This window comes from Mixophyes fleayi, chromosome 4, assembly GCF_038048845.1.
Source record: "Mixophyes fleayi isolate aMixFle1 chromosome 4, aMixFle1.hap1, whole genome shotgun sequence".
Classification (NCBI taxonomy): Eukaryota; Metazoa; Chordata; class Amphibia; order Anura; family Limnodynastidae; genus Mixophyes; species Mixophyes fleayi.
This window is the reverse complement of record NC_134405.1, coordinates 330,080,734-330,104,692: the sequence shown is the minus strand read 5'-3', so window position 1 is coordinate 330,104,692 and position 23,959 is coordinate 330,080,734. Positions and strand designations below refer to the sequence as shown.

Here is a 23,959-nt window from a genome sequence, read left to right as displayed (position 1 = left end):
TGTCTTGATACTGATACTAAAAGTACTTCATTCATTAGTGTGGCTGCTATATTTCATGAAACCACGGCTGTCAGTTCACATGACTGAAATTATATTTCAATTTGGACTGCGGCAGAAAAGAAGATTCTCATTTAATTTTTTTAAAGGGAAAAATACCAGATGGTTGTATTTAATTATACTTTATATGGTACCGATAGGCTAAGAGCGAGGTGGTCGCAGCACTGCGATCCCAGCCAGTAACTTGGAGCTGTGACATCATGTGATTAGATGCAGACAGTGACTCCTCTACCTGCCGCTTCTACTGTGTAAGGTAAGAGAAGCAGCAGAGAAGAAGAACAGTGCGCTCGTACACTCCCCCTTCTCCTCTGTCCACCAATGATGAGTAAGGGGGCGTGTCACTATAATATGCAAACTCACAGCTGAGATACAGATTGGTGCTGATGGAGCGTCCAATAGGGTAATTGCTACCCAAAGCACATTTTCCGGCTGTTATGCCTCTGCCCGCCACCTACCTAAACAGGGGATAACAAAAGTAGTCGGGGAGTAGTTCAAGGTAAGGTCAGCATGGAGGAAATAGTGTGTGACACTTTCATCATCATCATCATTTATTTATATAGCGCCACTAATTCCGCAGCGCTGTACAGAGAACTCATTCATATCAGTCCCTGCCCCATTGGAGCTTACAGTCTAAATTCCCTAATATAGACACACACACAGACAGACACAGACAGACAGAGACTAGGGTCAATTTTGATAGCAGCCAATTAACCTACCACATACTTACCAACTTTCTGTTGGTGAAATCCGGGAGCCTGCAGAGGAGGTGGGCGTGACGGGGGGGGGGGGCTCCAAGTGACGTCATTTTGGACCTGCCCCCATGACGTGATGACGCAAAATGCGTCATTTGACAGCGGGGGCGGGGCCAAACGCCGCGATTCACCGGGAATCGCGGCATTTGGGACTTAATTCTGCCCACTTCACTAGGAAGTGGGCAGAATTATCCAGATGCGGGGGATTGCCACACTCGCCCGGGAGCCCGGGAGACTCTCGCAAAATGCGGGAGTCTCCCGGATATTTCGGGAGAGTTGGCAAGTCTGACCTACCAGTATGTTTTGGAGTGTGGGAGGAAACCGGAGCACCCGGAGGAAACCCACGCAAACACAGGGAGAACATACAAACTCCACACAGATAAGGCCATGGTCGGGAATCAAACTCATGACCCCAGCACTGTGAGGCAGAAATGCTAACCACTAAGCCATTTGGGGGGGAGTGAGGGGCAAGGTCACCGTGTGAAATACCGTGTTCTAGTCCATAGAAAGTTAAGGAGAGCAAAGGTCAGAAAGAGGCCTTATCTAAGTAAATACTGCACCTGGCCAGTACAGAGGCCACTAAATCGAGACAACCCTAACAAAAACCTAACATTCTAAGCAGAGAGAACTCATTGCAATACTATAACATAACTGTCTAAATCAGCATTTCTAGTTTGTATGTAGAATACTGCATTGCACAAGGCATTCATTCATAAAATTCCCCTTTTAAAATAAATGAATACATCTAGCATGGCCCACCCCACTAAATAATTAGCAGGGCTGGTTACTGCTGATACAGATTTGTCCCCCTGTTTTTAGCATGTGGCTGAATTCACTAGGTTACTGGGGCCCGCAGAAAATATGTGTAAAGCATAGTTAAACATTACTTAAGTGTGGGGAACTACAGGTCCCAACATGCTCTGGCAGTGATTAGCTGTGTGGCCATGCTCAAGCAGTTAATGGCAGTCAGTGCCTGCTGTAACATGTAGTTTCACAAACCTAAATACAGAAGTGAATGATGACAGATCCATGGCATGGACTAAGATTACAAAACTGGAGTTTCATGTTAGGAAATGTTCTGCTATATTTACATAATTGAAACGTATTTTCCGTGTGAGTATTGGGGTGGAAAACAAATTGGAAAATTTAAGCAGGTTGTTTCTGCATTTTTTCACCCCTATTAAAAGCAACAAGCCTGTCTATGTCTATGTTTGGGAAATTTAAAATATACCTTTAGGAAAGTAATATATGTAATAAAATCAGCAAATATTTAGTTACTATAAAGCACATTACTTACCGTAAATACTATAAAAAATAAAACAGATGTTACTATATGTAATATATTTTGTAAATAAGATCTGTACAGAGAGAGCTCTAATGTCATTACTTACTGTGAGCTATAATATCTGTTCATTAGGAACATTTGTGTATTATTAAGAATATTGCGCTCCTACTTTATCAGGATACTTCTAGTCATTTCAGACATCTGTTATCTGTAGAGAAACAATCCTACAGAATTGTGCTTTTATACAGTCATAGAAGGCCCTAGTTGTTTCTAATATACCTATAATTTACAGTGCATTATTAAATATTTCTCTTAAGGCATGTGAAAGTTTTTAAAGTGGTGCAATACATAGTAATTAATAGTGTCCTGTTTCTTTTAGATAATTTGAGTAATTCTAATTATTTGTCTTTCTAAGAAATTATGATGGGAAGCGTTGTGTTTATTTTTTTTTTTTATTTAAAACATGAATGAAAATCAAAGCACCTTTTATGTTTGCACAACTGAAACAAACAGTTTGTAACACCGGTTAAACTAAAAGATAACATTAAAAATTAACAACACCTATTGATCTTCTGTACTGGGACATTATCAGGGGCTGGGCTGGGGGGCAGGACAGGGAGGGCACAGTGTGGCTGGTGGGAGGACAGGGTCTGGCTGGTGGGAGGACAGGGTGTGGCTTGGGAGGGCAGGGTGTGGCTGGTGGGAGGGCAGGGTGTGGCTGAGAAGGACAGGGTGTGGCTGGTGGGAGTTCAGGGTGTGGCTTGGGAGGGCAGGGCGTGGCTGGTGGGAGCACAGGGTGTGGCTGGTGGGAGGACAGGGTGTGGCTGTTGGAGGTCACTGTCTGATTGGGAAGAGCACGTTGTGGCTGGGGAGGGCATAATCTCCATCTTGTGTGTCACAAGAATGCTCTCTGTATTTTGTAGTGATCACAAGGGTGCTGAATACTACTACGATGAAGCTGGTAAATGTTTTAATTAATTATATCTGTATGACATAACACTTTTTCAAGTAGTATATTGGATATTTATATATATAGAGAGAGAGAGAGAGTGAGAACCACACCCATATTAGACAAACCATATCCGCATGGTTTTCAAGGCCCAGTTTTCTGTTGCTAGTGCATTGGAAGAAGAGTCTGGGCCTTATCCATGTGTGCCCCCCCCCCCCCCCTCCCCACTCCCACCCCATTTTCTATTCATGCTGTCTGTCCACAAAAATTTTAGATTGGCTCTAAATTCTATAAAATGATAGAAGCCTAAATATACAGAATATAGTGTATCTGTATATATATATATATATATATATATATATATATATATGTACAGCACAGTGACTGCAGAGGCAGCTGGTGAAGCCTGAACACATGTTTGCAGAAACTCAAATTGTTTTTGAAGGACCTTTATGGAACTCAGGTTAGGATATTACTTGATAAGGTAGTTACTTTGCTTAGTGGCTCATTTATAGATCTGATCCCACCCATAACACTTTGGTTTTTGTATATTTGTTTTATACCACACAGAGTGCTAGAAATAGGGCTCACCTGAGCCAGCGTAACGTGTGTGTGTGACAACGTGTTAATCACAGCGAACCCCTCCAGTCTGTCTACCAATTATTACAATCCCCTTTTATACGTCACTCGCTTACTAATAATTCCACAACTGCCACCACCATGATTTGGTTTCACAGATCATACTGAGCCTCATTTATCAAGAAACGCAAAACACACGGACATCGGGCACACGCACGTCTGTATTCAACAAGGAGCGGATGTAAAGATACGTCTGTTGATCCGCTGGGCTCTGACAGACAATATACACATCCAATACATATGGGGAATTGTGACTGGATCACTATTAAATAACTTTTGGTAAAATTCATTTAAAGTAAATAGTGCAGGCCGCATATTTAAATAATTGCATAGGCACTTATTTTCTTGTATTGTATATATTCTGTGATATAGGAAATCGTTATCTCTGAGACCAGGGTAGAAAAGCTGGTCTTTCCTGTTTTCACCTTACTAAAGGATATGCCTTATTTCTGATGCATATATCTGACACAATAGGCATTTGTGGATGGAGGTCTGGTGTGTATTGGGATGTATTAATATGGAAGTGTCATTGTTTAGGATTTGTAGGGTTGCTAGTGGAAACCTGCAATTAGGACATGTGCAAGGAAGTCTGATAGGAGAAAGTGCTAACGAAGTTTTGTGATGAAGTGTCATGCCTGCTTTGGCCAAAGGCCCAGCAGTGGGGTCGTTACTGTGTGTCCTTTTACCAGAGTGAATTTCATAGATAAGTGTAAATTTTGTTAGCCTTGAAATGCATGTAATTTCATGTTTGTGTCAATAGAGTATATCCTGTTTCTAAAAATAGACTATTTCTGAACTGTGTAAAAGATGACCTCTGTGAGCATGTAAGTGTTCTTCTGATTTTTCATCTGACCTGTTCATACTGGTATCTTCCACCAGTGTGTGTGAGCAAATAAACCCTCTTGCTTCAAAGACCTGCTTGGAAACATCTTCAATATCGTTGTATTCCTGTGATCTACAGATTAGACCCTGAGGTTTTGGACCCAAGCGTTTCCAGTACTACAACTCTGTCTGCCAGGGGGAATCCATTCACAGCATCCCTGATCCATAGTAAGAGGTCAGGAAGACCCAGCACAGGTACACCAGCAACGAGACACGCTAGAAGCGTCATTTACCCAGAAGAAACCTGGTTCTGGATGCCGGTAAGGAGTCCAGTGGTGGCAGCCTTTGTAAGCCCCTCCTACTGCGGCAAGAGGACCATTTTTGGATAACGAAAGGGAAAGGTGGCAAAGTAAGACCAGCCGGTTCCCAGTAACAACAGATAGGGTGGCATAGGCGGTCCATCCTGTCACAGGAATATCAAGTCACAAAGTTACGCACAGGAAATAAAAATCTATTCAATTAATGTCACCTGTTAATAATATAGTCATTAATGACAAAACATTAAAAAATAAAAAATATATGCTCGAAGATTATTTAGACGAAGATGATTTGGATGTTGGCGTATAGTCTGATTCTAGGCATGCGCTCTGCATTTTTACGCACAACATGGCACGTATCGGCATTTACGTTCCCTGATGATTCATGTCCACTTTGAGGAAGTCTAAGGTTACACCTCTTACTGAGAATACCAACACAATTTATATCCCACTTCAACTAAACTTTAAATCAACCAGGTTTATCATTAGAACAAACAATACCATGTATTTCAGTTATGTAGTACTCATAAATGACCAAGCCTTACTAGCACATGAATTTAAGTACACTAAGGCTGAACATTATTAAACAGAATACATCAGACTAGCCACAATGCTTAAGGTGACAAAAAGAATTATAATAATAATATAATGTATGGAATAAAAAGGCGAGAACTTTTTAAAATAAAAAAGGAGAATGCAGAAATAAAATAATCACGTAATTTCTTGTTTCTGTGCTGGGGAGAGCAGAAGGTTGGACAAAACTTTAGTAACCAAGTTACCCCTTTGTCTAAGAATGTGACCACTCCCCCTCTGGTGGTGTAACTGCACACAAGGTCTATCCTAAACATCTATGAAAGGGACACCAAAATTCCTTTAATTGAATAATTATCAAGGATTTGGCCACCCCTGACCAAATGTCTGTCCAAGTGCAAGACCTCAACGAAATCAAATTCCTACTTGAATTTGTGCGGGTCTTTGGAGTTGGTTTGATATACACGTAAAGTGTTGTGTACATTTAAAATTAGGCTCTGGGGAGGAAAGTGAGGCGGCTTCACCCATAGAGGGATAAAGGTCTAGCTGAGAGGAGGTCACTCATTCAGTGGATAAAAAAAAGTTAAATTTGCAGTTTTTAGTGGAGCTGTGCCATGCAGCACCCCAGGCCAAAATGTGCCACCACTTCCCTCCCAGTCATCTAGCAACCAAATATCTACCATGTAACCTGATACAGATGTGTGTATACGTTATATTATAATAAATTATATAATGTGTGATTTGTGTTATGTACTGTCGGTTATGTCTTATTGCTGCTTATTGTGTGCTATGAATCATATAGGGTGTGATATCTGATAAAAACTTCTAATTTGTGTTAAGGTATTCTAATTAATAGCAAATATGGTTTGGCACAAGTGTTCTTGCTTTATTTTTATAAACTGCACTCTGAGGTTACAGCACATGTGCAGATTGCATGATATTAAATAAGCCCAGTAGTGCGATATATTTGTTATATGCTGCAAGTATGGTCATAATACACAGGATAGTTGTGATGCGATAAAGTGAACACACAAAATGTTGCACATTGGTCAGTACCGCTTTACACTGTGTCACTGGAACGGAGTGTACATGATCTGTTACTTCCAGGTCTGTAGTAAATGTGCTAATAATTTAGTGCCAGGGCTCACTATGGGATATAAACCTATTTATTAAATGTGAATGCTGTTTGTTTAATGTTGGGGGGAGTGAGACCTGGAGTGTTCACTTATTGCTCGGCTTTCCATATTCCACGTAATTATTCATTTTCCAAGCAGGCCCCAACATCTCAGGATCCAGACAAGAAACCAGCAGCATGTTGTGAAATCTGCAATAACAGGTAGCAGAAAACTACCCAGTCCACCAAAAGCTTCGTCCATTAGTCCTCCAAATTTTATGTCCTAAAAGGACAGGAGCCCTTTCTTCTATTAAGGGGCATCATGGTGGCTCAGTGGTTAGCACTTCTGTCTCACATCACTGGGATTACTAGATCAATACTCAGCCATGGCCTTATCTGGAGTTTGTATGTTCTCCCCGTGTTTGCATGGGCTTCCTCCAAGTGCTCAGGTTTCATTCCACACTCCAAAAACATACTAGTAGGTTAATTGGCTGCTATTAAATTAACTTTAGTCTCTCTCAGGGTGTGTGTATATTAGGGAATTTAGACAGTAAGCTCCGATGGGGCAGGGACTGATGTGAATGAGTTCTCTGTACAGCGCTGCGGAATTAGTGGCGCTATATAAGTAGCTGGTGATATTATGTCGCATAATGGAGAAGGGGGCAGCCATAGTTTGGCTTTCCATGAGATGACATTTCTGGAGAGCAGAGCAGTGAATAAATTGGTAATTAGCAGAGTTTTTTTTCCAGGGACTTTTACATTCCCAATCTACTCCTGACCACAATATGAACTATGGGTGTGCATCGGCCACTTTTCGTGTTTTGGGTTTTGGGTTTTGGTTTCTGATTAGCTTGAGGTTTTGGGTTCTGATTTGTTTTGCCAAAACACCCCACGAAAGGTTTTGGTTCTGATTTTGGGTTTTGGGTTCTGATTTTTGTTAAAAAAAGCATAAAAAGTGCTAAAATCCATTTTTTTTCCCTTTTTTTTTTTTCACTCCTACACTATTATTAACCTCAATAGCATTCATTTCCACTCATTTCCAGTCTATTCTGAACACCTCACACCTCATAATATTGTTTTTAGGCCAAAAGGTTGCACCGAGGTAGCTGGATGACTAAGCTAAGCGACACAAGTGGGAGGCACAAACACGTGGCAGGATCAGTGGACTTAAACAGCAGTACCACTGGACTTATAGGGCAGGATCAGTGCCTTGCTTGCAGTCTCCTAGGTAATGCAAATAATCTGTACAAATATGCACACAGGGGCATGGCCAATAAAATATGGAACACATACTTTATGGATAAACAATGTCACTACACTTGCCGAAGAAGCTAACCAAATAGTTTTCTCCATACAAGATACTCCCAACTATTCACTGAAATACCTAGCTTTTATCACCACGTAAATGAACTCAGCAGTCAGATCCATAATAAAGTGTGTCCTCACACAAGTCAGGTTCGGGATAAACTCATCACAGTTCAGGTAAATTTAACATGTCCAAACAGTATCTGTAGTTCTGTCTTGTTTTTAACGTGATTTTTGTGTTTATTAAGCCATGAATTGAACATGACAAGTGTATATGTGCGAATGAGCCCTAAAATCACATATAAAGAGATTACAGATCTGTGTTTAAAGCTTCCCTACAATCTTACATTACAAGAGCAGTGTTATGGTTAGGATTTGGATCTCACAAATGCTTTCCTTTTAGTACATTTACCTCCTTTAAATGTAGTGCTAAAATGACATTGCTTTTATAACCTGTTTGTGTAAAATGTTGTTTTAAGAAAATAAAAAAGGGTTTCTAACCTTCTCGTAGCTTCACATTTATATAATTTGTTTGGTCATTGAACCATCCTGGGATCTCCACCCGGCAGCAGTACGTTCCTTCATCCTCCTTAGTCACCCCAGTGATGGTCAGGGACACGTCCCCCTGTGATATGTTCCCCAATAACAGGTATCTGTCAGATGTCCTCCAGGTCACCCTGCTGCCGTCTGTCCAGATGATCACATTGCTACACTTAGAGGATGGACAGCTGCCCCGTCCCCAGCACATTGTGGTTGTACCACCACTGAGAGAATATGTGCAGTGTAATGTCAGGTTACCATTCACTTATCCTGTCACATGTTCAGCTGCTGCCAGACCCGAGCGGGGAATTTATGTGATCCAAGTCTCGCGAGATCCGACGCGAGACTTGGATGTCAGAGCCTCATTTTGAGTTTGTCTTTCCGCCGGAAATACCCGAACAGTGCTCGGATCCCGTCGGATCCGCAATGTTCGGGTGGGCTCGGATTAGCGCAATCCGAGCCCGCTCACCTCTAATATGAACTGATGAAAAGAGAATGAGTTTAGAATTATACTAGATAGAATGTATCATGGCAAACCATGGCAAACCATGCTTTCTGCAGCCACCGTTATGTAGATACTAAGAAGACTGCAGTAAAATACATTGTACATTAAACACATTATGCACATGACATAATATATTGGTCACAGTAGACCCTATAGTAGCTCCGGCTACCAATATAATTCATCATATAATATGGAATTAGATTAAATAACCAACAAAACAATAATTTTTTATTGTATTATATTTATAAGAAGATTGTGGCATTAGAAGCCAGATACATTGTTACACCCGTGAACACATTTCTAGATGATGTAATGGATTCTGGCTCTGTCTGAGAACTTCTCTTGCGTTAGGCGTTCTTCTGACAATAGTGGTAACTCCACCGTCTGTCCCTAGAACACAAAATATAGTTTCATAATGTTAAATAGTAAAACAGACTGAGATTATCCAGCTTTCCTTAGTCCAATAGGTATTTAAATGCTCACACAACAGATGATGAACTGGATTCCAGTTCATGATCTGTCCAGGAGAAGAAAAAGTGGATACAAGAGGTTTTAATTGTTATTAGTTGACTCAAGTTAATGTCAGGTATTAGTGTAATCAATGGTGCAGAGTAAGACTAAATGGCAGTGAAAGGTGTCGCAATGGCGCCAGAGCTGAGTAAGTGGAATGGTCGCTGGGCGGCCTGTGAGCCAGCAGAGGACAGGGAAGCCCATCCCGTTCTCACCTTGAAGGGCATGAGTAGTATAGTCCGTTCTAAAGGAGTGGGGAGGGAGTCAGGCAGCATTGTGGTTAGGATTTACCACCCGCCCAACCCTTCAGAGTTTGGATGGGTCAGAGATTTTGGGTATAGGTTGATCAATTGTAAATTTAAAACAGGAAATGTGTTTGCTTACATGAAGGGGACTGGCGAGAGGTCAAGTTTGCTTTATACATTGTATTATCGTATTTTAGCATCCATTGTGTTTCCCTGGATTTTGCACACATTAAGTCATATTTCGGATTGTTACACACAGCGGGCTGGAAAATCAAAGTTTGCTAACTCAGTGAAGAGTTTGTTTAAATACATTTTTCAAGAAGCTCCATTTGTGTCTGTTATTAATTGATTAAAACGTCATTGAAAATTTAAATCACTGTCAGTAATACCTCTGGGCATTGACAGCGTACCATCCGCTAGTATTCTTAATGTACATAGTATATTTTCCTCATTGTCTCAAATTTCTTCCTTGTAAAGTAGTTTAAATTGTTATATGCTTCGCTTTTACAGAGTGCTAGACTGAGCTGTATTCACTGTGCAGCTAGATTGTAGCCAGGTTGTCATTGATTATGTTCAGCAAATACTGAACTTCCATATCTAGATCCCCTGGTAAGATCTTCTGGATATAAGACGACTCAGATTAGTTTATAACCCTGTACAGGTCAATATAAGGTACTTAAAAATAAATAAACAAGTTTAAAATAATAATGTTTTAAAAATGTAAACAATAAAACTATTTTATTTAAATATAATCCCACTTTTAGCTCCTAGAACCTTCATAAACTGGAGTAAACTGTATAAATTAGGTATCAAGATAAATGGGAAAATTATGGTAACACATTTATATGATTCGTTCCTCTGGGCTCACTAATTATTTGAAAATAATGGTGAGAAGAATCATATAAAAGTGCATTATTTTTTAATAATTTTGCTTAATTTAAGTTATATATTCCTGCAAAATATTTAATTAAAATTATACCAAATGAAAGCGCTTTCAGAAATAAAACAACAACATTATAAAATTTAACGGGATACCATAAAAAATAAAAGAGTTATCATTTAACTAGCACAATTGTTATTTTTTTTTAAATGTATGGTAGCACAACATACCCTTAGTCTTTAGCGGGTAAAATACACTGTATTCATTGAAGAAACATAAAGGAAATTTAAAGGAAAAACTAATAATTTTATAATTTTTGAGAATGCTCACAGGTGTCTACCAAGGTATATAATTTGGTTCTGCATTGCCTCCTGCTGGTGATAAGTGATATTGCAGCAGCTGTAGTTTTACAACAAAGCAGCTGTATGACACAAAAGTGGAAGAAGTAAGAGCAGCGCCAACACCAGTCTCAGAGACAATTTCTAAGCAGAGTATCAATATCTAACGTAAGGAAATATTTACATATACTCAAAAATTCATGCAAAATGCTCTCTCTTTGGGAGAAATTGTCACTATTAGCCTGCTGTAGAATACATACTCTTTGCTGTTGTCATGGTAACTATGAGCCCCAGTCAGGTGATAATTAGTAGGTGCGTCCCATCTCAGGTACTGATCAAAGTCATTGACGTAGCCGCTCCACTTGCAGTTGCGTGTAACCGACACCTCTCCTTGACAGCAATAAAACTTCCACCTAGAAAATAGCATATTTTAAATAGTACTATCCACTGATTGCTATAATTAATCTTTGTTATTTGAGCAATTTCTCAGAATTATCATTTTAAAAAGTAAGGCTTATTTGGTGGGCAGCACAGTGGCCTAGTGGTTAGCACTTCTACCTCACAGCACTGGGGTCATGAGTTTGATTCCCAACCATGACCTTATCTGTGTGGAGTTTGTATGTTCTCCCTGTGTTTGCGTGGGTTTCCTCCGGGTGCTCCGGTTTCCTCCCACACTCCAAAAACATACTGGTAGGTTAATTGGCTGCTATCAAAAAATTGACCCTAGTCTGTGCGTCTGTCTGTCTGTGTGTGAGTGAGTGTGTGTCTATGTTAGGGAATTTAGACTGTAAGCCCCTATGGGGCAGGGACTGATGTGAATGAGTTCTCTGTACAGTGCTGCGGAATTTGTGGCGCTATATAACTAAATGATGATGATGATGATGATTTCTAGGTATGGGCTGCAGTGCCAAGTAACAGCCGGTAGATGGCACTGTTACTATGGTGGTATTTGAAGAGACTTGGTTGATATCTTATAGTTTTCTATAGATATCAGTAGCAAATATCTGCAGTTTGTAACTATCTCAGCTATGGAAGATGATTATGCAATTTAAATGGTCATTGCAGCTTTAAATAGTATCTGTAACAACGTTCATATTTTTCCAAAAATTGTACCATTATTATTATTATTATTATTATTATGGCCCCAAAAATACATTGTTGTATGAGCTTCTGTGAATCACAGTGACTTTTCTGGCTTTGTTTCTTTTCAAAATGTGGTTTTTACTGGTTACAATGCTGTAGATGTAGTTTTCTGTCGTAATTTCTACATTCTCGTCTCGTCTCCTGGTATGGCAGTACAACGTTTTCACCAAACCCTAGCAACAGCCCTTCATTAAGTGGCTCCAGCTAATCTTCATATGCCGTGTCACTTCAATGTCAGACTTAGCAAACTAAAGCACCACAACATTTTCACAAACTTTCTCGCAAAGAATAAATTGTCAAATTGTAATTGGCCTAAACATCTAATGATTTCTTGATATATACCGCTATCTACCACTCATAACGAAATGCTCTGGACACTGCTAAACAAACATACTTCCATTCCATTTTTATCACATTTAAATCTCTCTCAACCCTCCCACTTAAGCCCTCCGACTACTATCAGTGCCCAGAATCTTGCTTCCTACTTCAAGGAAGATATTGATAAGATCCGACTTGAAATTAATTCTTCTTCCTCGACTAGCAATCCGCTCAACTCTTTCCTAGCACCCTCTGACACCCTCTTGTCGAAGTTAGCAAATTGGATAAAGTCATTTCAATTAAGATCGAGCAGATTTGGTTGTCTTTGTTTGAAATTATACGTAGAGCACGCTACGACGTATAAGGGCGTATCCAGCCGCAACACGTGGCAATAAAAGGTTTTACACTTTTACACACATTCACGTGAACATACACATTTGTAATTAGTACACATTAATTGTAGTTGCAACACAAAGTTATTTATGTCGAAATATAGCAGTATTTATGTTTAATATTATAAGTTATATGCATATTAGTGAAATCAAAGGTTCAGGTTGCAGGAACTATGTCATGTTTAGTATCATTTTAATCCCCTATTAATCAGTAGTTGTCCGGTTAATTCGCTGAAGAGATCGCACATTGCATACACTAGTTAGCGATGTTAGGGAATAAATGTTTAAAGTGATACAGACTGTAAAATGTAAATAGACTAGTTGAAACTGGATTCTTGGCGCGAAAGTCGGAGCACATCCCCTGGAGAATTGACCCCCACCTTTTGATATTTTGGTTTGAACTGGCCTATGACCTGCAGTACACTGGACCTTCCTGAAGCCTGGACCAATAGAAGCAAGCCACATCATCTGCATTGTTTTACTGTATTCACTGACTGTATATAAGCAGGGGCTTTGAACCTAGTGACCAGTCTTGTTTGACCACAGCCTTCAGACCTGAATGACTGTTCACTGGATCCAGAGGGCCTGCGATAAGTAACGGCTGTACTTGTTTTATTTCGCATTGTTATTCTGCTACTTTTGGATATTAAATTACTTTGTGCTTTGGAACCACAAATCGGGATTCGACAACAGTTATTGGATAGCGACAAAACGTGCATAACACTCTCTTCTTTTGATCCCACAAATAAAGATGAATTATCTACTCTCTTTTTATCTTCCTACTCTACCTCCTGTCCTCTTGATCACATTGCCTCACAGTAGATCTCTGTCTACTGTGCTCATCCCAACCTAAACTAAAATTTGTAATCTTTCTCTCTCTGTAATGGTATCTTTCAGTCACTATTGAAGCATGCAGTGATTACTCCTATTCTGAGAAAACTAAATTTTTATCCAAACTTTCTCTCAAATTACCGCCCCATCTCTGAGGTCCCATGCCATGCCAAGCTTCTCGAAATAATTGCCTACATGTTTCATTTCCACAAACAACCTATTGGTGTCACACGCCAGGCTCTCAGGCTCTGTCACTTACCTCTCCGCTGCCTTTCCAAGTTGTCCCTGCAGTCCTCAGTCTCTGCTGGTTTCAGACCTCTCTTTAAGATGGTGTCCAGTCTGTCTCCTCTCCAGAGATCCCTCCAGAATCCAGATTATGAGCGTGGTCATCTTGGATTTGGTCACATGATTCCTCTCAGCCAATCAGATGATAACACCCTCCATTTCAGATTCCCTCCAAAACCAGTTCATGGGAGCCGCCATTTTGGATACAGTCACCTGATTCATCTCAGCATCTCAGAGTGCTGCTTTAGTCCAGCAGACCAGAGCAGTTTCCAATCAGGATTCAACAACAACAACTATAAAAGGACTTCCTGGAGCCCTTACCTGTTTCCAGTGCAACGTTGTATTTCAGATGCCGACCTGGTTCCCAGCAGTTTGCAGTCTTGCTTTTAATCCAGCTCAGATAGTGCAGTCTGCATTCTGGCTCCAGTCCGGTTTCAGCACTCTGGTTCCATTTCAGCATTCTGTTTACAGCCCGGTTCCAGCAATCCTCTTCCAGCATTTCTTTTACAGTCCGATTACAGCATTCCGGATCAAGTCCGGATAGCAATCCAGTTCCTGTTTGCTCACCTCTGCTAGTGTAATCACCATCTGCACCAGTCCATTCACTACATGCAGAGGAACATTATCAGGCCACCCAGCTTTGTCTATGTAGTCACTAGTCCAGCTCCAGAGACAGAACCCAGTCTAGGTACAGACAGATCCTCAGGCGTGCAATTGGATCCTCTTCAGTCAGGCTTTCATTCCCAACACTCCACAGAGACTGCACTGACAAAGGTTGTCAATGAGTTGCTCACTGCTAAATGTAAAGGCCAATACTCTCTTTTAAATCTTCTGGATCTCTCTGCTGCATTTGACACTGCTGACCACTCTCTTCTCATACAAACGCTACAATAACTAGGTCTGCAATACACCGTCTTATCCTGGTTCTCATCCTACCTATCTAATCGCACTTTCAGTTTTAGTCTCTCTGGATCCACCTCCTCTCCCCTTCCTTTATCAGTTGGAGTACCACAAGGCTCAGTCCTAGGTCCTCTGCTATTCTCTATTTACACCACTCCTCTTGAAAAACTAATAAGCTCCTTTGGATTTCAGTATCATCTCTATGCGGATGATACCCAAATTTATCTATCTTCTTCTGATTTCTCACCCTCTGTGTTGTTCTAAGTTACTGACTGTCTTTCTGCCATTTCTTCTTGGATGTCCTCTCGCCAACTCAAACTCAATCTTTCAAAAACAGAATTAATAATATTCCCAACAGCCAACAGAAGTTACCGACCTAACATTTCTGTTTCTGTTGACAACATGACCATATCCCACCCAGCAAGCTCGTTGCCTAGGTGTAATCCTTGACTCACAACTATCCTTTGTTCCCCACATCGACTCTATATCTAAATCATGTTACATACATCTAATAAATATTTTCAAAATACGCACATATCTTACATAAGACACTACAAAAACTTCAATTCATACACTCATTATCTCCCGCATCGACTATTGCAATTCCCTCCATACTGGTCTACTCCAATTCAGACTCTCACCCCTACAATATATTTTGCACGCAGCAGCTAGATTGATTTTCCTTGCAAATCGTCTCCTCTGCTGAGTCACTCAGCTCTCAGTCTAGTTGCCTGTTATTCAACGAATCCAATATAAAATTCTTCTACTAACATACAAGGCCATCAACAAAACTGCACCAACATACATCTCCTCACTTGTCTCAAAATATCTCCCAAATTAACACCTCCGTTCTGCACAAGATCTGCGTCTCTCATCTACTCTCATCACATCCTCCCATTCCTGGTTACAGGACTTTTTTCGGGCTGCACCCACTTTATGGAATTCACTCCCTCGCACAATAAGACTTTCCTCTAGTCTACAAACTTTCAAGCGGTCTCTGAAAACCCACCTCTTCAGACAAGCTTATAATATTCCTCAACCACACCCTTAACCTCACTAGGTTACCTTATAACCACCCTCTACACAGCTAACACAAGACAACAACTCTCTGACCCCCTGGCCAACCTTGCTGTATGACTGTATGATCTCTAGTATTGTTTATTACTGTGTTTGCTCCCAATTGTAAAGCACTATGAAATACGCTGGCGCTATATAAATAAATGATGATGATCTTTGTCTCCACTGTGACATCATTATCATGCCGCCTCAATGGACAAGTTTGTGCTTAAATCCTGCACAGGGCTAACAGTTGCAGTAAACATAACACAGAATGAGGTTTGAAGTAGGCATACTTGACAACTTTAAAAATCGACCCCCCCACCCCTTCCCGAGAAATCCCATAGGGGAGGTCAAGTGGCAAGCACAGGAGGGAGAAGGGGTTGTGGCACGTAAAATTGCTTAATTTTTGCCCACTTCTTTTGTAAAATGCAGCAATCGCATTATTGCACCTAAGGGGCCAAATTGATCTGATTTGCAGTGTATCACATCATTGAGACCCCAGGCCATTTTCAGGAGAAAAGTCTGCACTTCTGGGGTTCTGGGAGAACTGCATGATATTTGGGAGTCTTGCCGACATTTAGGGAGAGTAGACAAGTATGGAAGTAGGTGGGAAAGGGCCAGCCAATCTTAAGACTGCAGAGCAGTATCTGTTATCCAGAGCAAATAAACTGAACAATATTATTACACATGATCAGAGTTAATGGAAGTCATTTGTTTGAAAGCAGACATGTCATTTAATTGTTTGTTTGTTTTATGAATGTATTATTACTAGACTGATTTACCTTCTGTCCTCTTTCTTATTGTCATGGTAGCTCTCCATGCCGCTCAGAACAGATCCAAATGGACAGACAAAGGTAAACTCTTGGTCAAAGTCATTGACGTAGCCTGTCCAGGTACAAGACACTGGATTGCTATAAGTGTTCTGGCAGCCAAAGTCCCAGACACGATCCTCCCGGTTATTGTCATGGATGCTGCAGAAAGGCAAAGAATGAGATCAGTACATGTTTAGATATTTCCCTTTTGCATTGTTCATACATCAATAAATAATTTAAATGGCTGGCAAAATATTCCATTTGGCCCAGTCATGTGACAGGAATAATCCCAGTCTATTGACAGGTAACACAATATTTGTAAAATATTTCTTTACAGCCAGTAGGTGGCGGTGTTTCCATTGCTGTAAGTAGACAGAACTAACTGTTAGTCAAATGGTTTCTGTAAATAGCAACTGGACATCTGAGGACTCAAATAAGGTTCTGCATTACAATGAAACAGACACAAGACATTAAATATAATTAGGATGTGAAGACGCAGTATGTACATAAGATATAGATGTATTTGAATCTGTAGAGAAAAAGGATTTAGTCTGCAAAATATGAAAGTCGAGGTTTGAATTCCATATGTTGCAGTAAGAGGAAAAATGTATATTAACCTCATAAAACAGTGAGCAGGAAATGGTTATGTCAAAATACCAACCTCAAGACTGGATAATAAGGAAATGTCATGTAATGTAGACCTTGGGCCTACTCACAGTGGAGGCAGCCATATTGCAGGCTTAACCAATCACTTTGTTTCATACCTTAGTGATGTCACTAGTTCTTAGTGCAGTGATTGGCTGCATTCTGACAGATATTGGTTCACCCCATAGAATGGCTGCCATTAGCTGTAGATGGAGGATACAGTTTGATATCTGGAATATATTATTTATTACCTGATAATTAAGTTAATGCTCTGGTGGTTGCGGCACTGGTAGTTGAGGGGTTGATCATAACCATTGACCCATCTTTCTAAAGAAAACAAAACAATAATATATATTAATTACCATTATGCGACACACAAAACACACAAGCCTCTCTCTTTTAATGTTTATGGGGTATTACAGAAGACTGGAGGATAGTAGTGGAAGTCATACTGCAATATAGATCCTTATGAATAATATTAGTGACTAGGACAGAAATTAGCAGAGCTGAGGATGAGAATTTGTGTATTATGGTAGATTTGTAAGGCTCCACAGTGCTCCGCAGCACCGTACAGTGGAGAAAACAGGACATACATATGTGGTACCCCAAAGCCCTGTTGAACAGCACAGAGGAGTGCATAAACGCTTTTAAAACGCAGGGCTACAAGGGGTTAATTGTGCTCCTGAAAACTTGTGCCCAGGAGTGATTGACAGGAGGAGGATGAAGGCCCTGATTGGCTGGGGGAGTAACAGGAAGAGGATGTGCAGGAAGGAGGAGAGAGAGAGAGAGCAGCATGGTAGAAGGAACAAGGGGGAGGACGTGCAGCCGAGCAGAGACAAGAGTGAGCTGCTGCCAGAACTGTGACATTGCCAGCAAAGCGGACGGAGAACAGCTGGGGACACGCAGCGGGGCGCCAAAGACAGTCTCCACTAACTGCAGAACCGTCTCAAGGTAAAATCCTAGCCTGCAGTGTACTGCACACACCCCAGTGTCAGAGGGAAGAGTGATGAGAGAATCTATCCAAAACTGACATTGCATTCTTGTACAAGGAAGGATTGTGAGAGCTTTTCCCCAGATCATACCTTTACACAGGCTGCAGGGAACAATTAAGACGGTCGTTTCAGCTATATCCTGTGTGTGTGCCGATATCTGGACATTATACCCTGTTGCAGAGCACATGTGCTGATAGAGATTCATTGACTATTGGGAGAACAGCGCCATCTTGTGGCCGAAATGAGCAACAGCCCTGCTTTCTACTATAATACTTAACCCTTGATGGAAACCTCTGCAGGACATTGGAACACTACCAAATTCCTGTGCACAGGTCAGCCCAGGACTGAGTGGAAAATATGGTAACATTACCAGGGATAATATTGGTGCACCAAATGTTGAGATTGATGTTAATGTTATGTGATTTACCTAAGAATTGATTTTTTAATATTGAAGGTGTGACATTCAGTGTTAGTGGTACCGCTGCAATTCAAGTTAACTCAGCAGTAGATGCTAAAAGTGGGGCGCCTGACCCATAGGGAATAGCACGGTACCCCAAACACCTGAATAAGAAGTAGCCCTCTAGTGGGCGCGGTAGTGACCGTAAGAGTCTTGATGGGTTATTATTGATGGTTTTTGCATCATCATCAGTCAGATATTGTTAACGTGAAAGTAGTAACTGTGATTACCAGTGTGCCTTATTAGACAATGTGCATTGAAGATGTTATCGTTATTCTGCCTTATACTCACCAGGTGTATGTCATATGTTAAATGCTATTGTGCTCTATGCTGATCAGACGCATTATTTTGTCATTACTATTGAGCTGAAGGGGTCAGTGGCGCGGTGTCTTACCGAAACTATCCTTACCGCATTCTTAATAAACCCAAGTTGTTTGACCAATCCTTGTCCCTTTCATTGAAGTATTTATCTCCTGACCACCGGATATCCGAACAGAAAAGAACCTGACTCGTGTCTGGAGGACAAGGTAAGGGAAGGATTCCCATCAGTACTCGACCACCACACATAAAACAGGAACATACAAAGTAGACAAAATAAATGCAGACATGAAAACAAAGGGTATGGAGGACCATGTTCATTATAGAGCTTACATTCTAAGTGGAAGAGGGCACAACTGACGCAAGAGGAGCGAGTGTGGCTAAGAGTGGAGATTGGGACAGTTGTGAGGGCACATCAGTGCGAGTAATATCATCAGCGATAAGGTAAACTCTAAAAGAGTTTTCAAAGAGCATCTAAAGATTTGAAGGCCGTGGGAAAGTCTGATAGAGCGTGGTAGGGAATTCCATAAGCGGGGAGCAGCACGGGAGAAGTCTTGTAGGCGGGAGTGAGAGGTGGTTACCAGAAACGAGACAAGGCGCAGGTCAGAGGAAGATCTAAGAGGGCGGGAGGGGGAGTATTTTAATGTGAGATTTGAGATGTATGCAGGGGTGGTGCTGTTGAGGGCTTTATAGGTAAGGTGAGTAATTTTAATTGGATTCTGGAGGACACAGGGAGCCAGTGTAGGGATTTGCAAAGTGGTGAAACAGATGTGGAGCGGTGAGAGAGGAAAATCAGTCTTACAGCAGCATTTAGGATGGAGTGAAGTGTGGATATGGGTGTCAGGGATGCCAGATAGCAGGAGGTTACAGTAGTCAAGACACAGTAGTAGAACAATGCCCGGAGGTGCAGCACAGAAGTGTGGACTATAGGATTATACATGTGGTTGGCGTCTACTGCGTCCTTACAGCAGCCAGAAATTCAGTTTACAGATTGTGAAGAAAGGGAAGACGTTACCTCCAAATGTACTTAATAGAATAGCTGTGGGGCTGGATAAAGAAATAACATTATTTACAAACGTGGATGAGGAGATGAGGAGACCCTATACGCTTACTATACATAGTCCAGCTCTCTGTCCAGATCAGCCAGCTAGCCCAGCGTTGATCCCCCTGAACAATGAAACAAGCAGGGTTTTATACCTGACACTCCTCCCACAGGCCTAGCTTGATGGGCAGGTGATACACCCACCTTCCCTTTAAAAGGAAACGCCCATCCCTGGCTCTGTTTAGACTAAGACACACCCTGTCTGTTTGCTGAGAGGAAGCAGCTTTTAAATCATGTAAGTTAACACACTCCAAACTACACATATGTTTTTACCTGGTTTAATCTCCACCTAGGTGCATAACTGTGCTGATGTTTTATTCTGTTTGTACACTTTATCTGCCTCTTGTCAGAAAAATGCTTCCCTTTGTTACAATGTATCACACATATGATGCTGATACATGTATATCTACAAACAGTGAGTTTGGATGTCATTGTAATGCTCATTAGGAAAACGTGTATTATGTGGAATAATGCAGCCCAGGACAGAATTTGATCCGTCAGCATTTCCTTGGGAAACCGTACCCAAGAAAATACAGTCAACAGGGCATGTGCCACTTTATCAGCCCTAATGGAGGAGAACACTATGGCTTGTGGGTACTGGGTAGCGTAATCTACCACCGTTAGGGTGAAACACTTCCCTGAGCTGCAGGGTATAGGCAAAGGCCCGATAATATCCACATTGACTCTCTGTAATCGTTCATCAATTACAGACAAAGGTATTAATAAAGTTTTGTGAATATATCCAGGTTTCCACCCTTTAACGCATTAGAAAAGAACGGCAGTAGTTAGCTATGTCGGCCCCCATGTGCGGCCATAAAAAGTTGTGTGCTAACCTGGCTTTGGTTTTTAATAACCCTCGACTATCATGTCTTTATAATGTACAGTAAAGGGTACAATATTCCCTATATATTTAATGTTATATTAACGTTACCTTCAGGTGCTGCACACGCTGCAGCGATACTCAGTAGGAGAAGCACTATCACCTGCATGACTACAGAGCCGAAGCAGTCTGGATCCAGATGAAGTCTTGGTTGTTATTGTGTTATATGTAAATATGTGTTCCAGGCGGTTTATATATGATGCTGATGGAGTCTACATACACATTAACCAGCTGGGCTCCAGATATCACTCCTAAAAACAGAATTTGGCAAAGAGTCAAGGTTACAAATTACACAATTACTAATCTTACTCCCTGTATATACTGTCCTTTAAAGTATTATATAACAGTTGTTGATTTTGTTATGTGGTTGGAGAGTGGTTTACATGGGAAAAACAGTCCTCCCCGATAATTTATTGTTCAAATATAACATCTATCATCATCATCATCAACATTTATTTATATAGCGCCAGCAAATTCTGTAGCGCTTTACAATTGTAAAACAATACTGGGTAATACATACATACAGAGAGGTAAGAGAACTCTGCTCCCAAGCTTACAATCTATGGGAGGGAATTCCACAAAGTGGGTGCAGCCCAAAAAAAGTCCTGTAACCGAGAATGGGAGGAAGTGATGAGAGTGGATGAGAGACGCAGGTCTTGTGCTAAACGGAGGTGTCGAGTGGGGAGATATTTTGAGACAAGTGAGGAGATTTATGTCGGTGCAATTTTGTTACGGCCTTGTATGTTAGTAGAAGAATTTTATATTGGATTCATTGAAATACAGGCAACCAATGTAGAGACTGACAGAGTGGCTCAGCAGAGGAAGAACGGTTTGCAAGGAAAATCAATCTAGCCGCTGCATGCAAAATAGATTGTAGGGGTTCAAGTCTAACTTTACAAAGACCAGTAAGAAGGGAATTGCAATAGTCGATGCGGAAGATGATGAGTGCATGAATTAAGGTTTTTGCAGTGTCTTGTGTGAGATATGTGCATATTCTGGAAATGTTCTTTAGATGTTTGTAAAATGATTTAGATATAGAGTCAATGTGGGGAATAAATGATAGTTGTGAGTCAAGGATTACACCTAGGCAGCGAACTTGCGGGGTGGGATTTATGGTCATGTTATCGACAGAAATAGAAATGTCAGGCAGGAATCTTCTGTTTTAGGGTGGGAATATTATTAATTCTGTTTTTGAAAGATTTAGTTTAAATTGGCGAAAAGACATCCAAAATGAAATGGCAGAAAGGCAGTCAGTAACGCGAGACAACACAGGTAGCGAAAGATCAGGCGAGGATAGATAGATTTGTGTATCATCCGCATAGAGATGATACTGAAATTTAAAAGAGCTTATTAGTTTTCCAAGAGAAGTGGTAGATAGAGAATAGCAGAGGACCTAGGACTGAGCCTTGTGGTACTCCAACTGATAAAGGAAGCGGACCAGAGGTGGATCCAGAGAAATTAACACTGAAAGAGCGATTAGATAGGTAGGATGAGAATCAGGGTAGGACAGTACCTTCAAGACCTAGGGATTGTAGCGTTTGTATGAGGAGAGAGTGGTCAACAGTGTCAAATTCAGCAGAGAGATCCAGGAGAATTAGAATAGAGTAATGCCCTTCACTTTTTGCTGTGATCAAATCATTGACAACCTTGGTCAGTGCAGTCTCTGTGGAGTGTTGAGAGCGAAATCGTGACTGAAGAGAATCCAGTAGGTTGTTTGCTGTAAGAAAGTGTGTGAGGTAATTCTCTCAAGAAGCTTGGAGGGGCATGGGAGCTGAGAGATGGGGCAGTAATTTGAGAGTTTGGGTCAGAATTTTTTTTTTTTTTAAATGGGAGTAATCACCGTATGCTTGAATAGTGATGGAAAAATACCACTAGGAAGAGATAGATTACAGATTTTAGCTAGAGGGGGAATGAGCCACGGATACAGGGACCTACTAATTTGTGAGGGAATGGGATCAAAAGAACACCTCTCATCCGAGATCTCAGAGGGGGGAGGAAATTATTTTTGTTTAGTATGGACTAATTGTGCCTAGGACAGGGGGATGTATAGACGAGACATAGTTTTATGTTGGTCCTCTGTGAAGACTGAGCAAACTCAGGAGGCTGTACCTGCCACCTCTATCTGGTTTCTGCGATTTTAGGACCTTTCCATATCTGGACTCATCCACAATAAGAACATGCCACATATCTCTTGCCAATCGGTCACACCTCCAAGCTCTTGTATTGTGAAAGGATTATCACTCCTCAATTAGATTGTCAGGTTAGTTCTCGGAGAAGGTAAAGGAATTATGGGGAACAGAACTCAATAGCTGAACTGTAGGCTATTCCAATGTTTTGAGAGAATGACTGGATGTAACCAGGATACAAAAAGTAGGAGGCCCAGGTGCACAGTTTCAACAGAGGATAAGTACATCGGAGTTCGGCTTCCTTAAATAGTACACACCAAATACCAATGTTATCTGCAGCAGTAGAAAGATGACTCCAGGATGCTGGCATTATAGGCAGCGTTACAAAGATAAAACCATATTTGAAATTGGCAAATTGAAAAAAGGGCACGGTGTGGCTGGGGAGGGCAAGGTGTGGCTGGGTAGGGCATGGTGTGGCTGGGGAGGGCAAGGTGTGGCTGGGTAGGGCAGGGTGTGGCTGAGGGAGAGCACGGTTTGGCTGGGGAGTGAAAGGTGTGACTGCGAGAGGATACGGTGTGGCTTGGGAGGGCAAGATGTAGCTGGAAGGACAAGGTGTGGCTGTACAGGGCATGGTGTGGCTTGGCAGCACAAGGTGTAGCTGCAAGGACAAGGTGTGGCTGGGGAGGGTAAGGTGTGACTGGGGGAGGGCAAAGGTGTGACTGAGGGAAGAAGTGGTGTGGCTGGGGTGTGCAAGGTGTGGCTGGAAATTGCACAGTGTTGCTGGGGAGGGCACGGTGTGGTTGCGGAGGGTACGGTGTGGCTGATGAGTGCAAGGCAAGGCTGGGGAGGGCAAGGTGTGGCGGGGGAGGGCATGATCTCTGTCTTGTATGGGGTCACAAGAATGCTCTAT

General features: G+C 41.4%; 2 protein-coding genes and 1 non-coding gene across 3 annotated transcripts in view; all 3 read right to left on the bottom strand.

Annotated features, from left to right (window-relative positions):
* The window catches only part of LOC142153093 (hemagglutinin/amebocyte aggregation factor-like), a 45,083-nt gene extending 24,036 nt beyond the window's left edge, over positions 1-21,047 (bottom strand). Inside the window, exon 1 of the mRNA XM_075210367.1 lies at positions 20,975-21,047. Within this exon, the coding sequence (XP_075066468.1) occupies positions 20,975-21,032 (58 nt within the window). The 5' untranslated portion in view covers positions 21,033-21,047. The remainder of the gene's footprint in view (positions 1-20,974) is intronic.
* LOC142156266 (small nucleolar RNA SNORD50) lies at positions 7,875-7,946 on the bottom strand. Its single transcript, XR_012692332.1, has one exon. It is a non-coding gene; the product is annotated as a small nucleolar RNA SNORD50 (small nucleolar RNA).
* On the bottom strand, positions 9,078-17,511 carry LOC142153094 (hemagglutinin/amebocyte aggregation factor-like; the record flags this gene model as incomplete). Its single annotated transcript, XM_075210368.1, has 4 exons — positions 9,078-9,206; positions 11,050-11,202; positions 16,500-16,688; positions 17,426-17,511. Coding segments are annotated over 4 exons (471 nt in total), but the record flags the coding sequence as incomplete, so codon positions are not given.
* Positions 21,048-23,959: the final 2,912 nt, after the last annotated feature.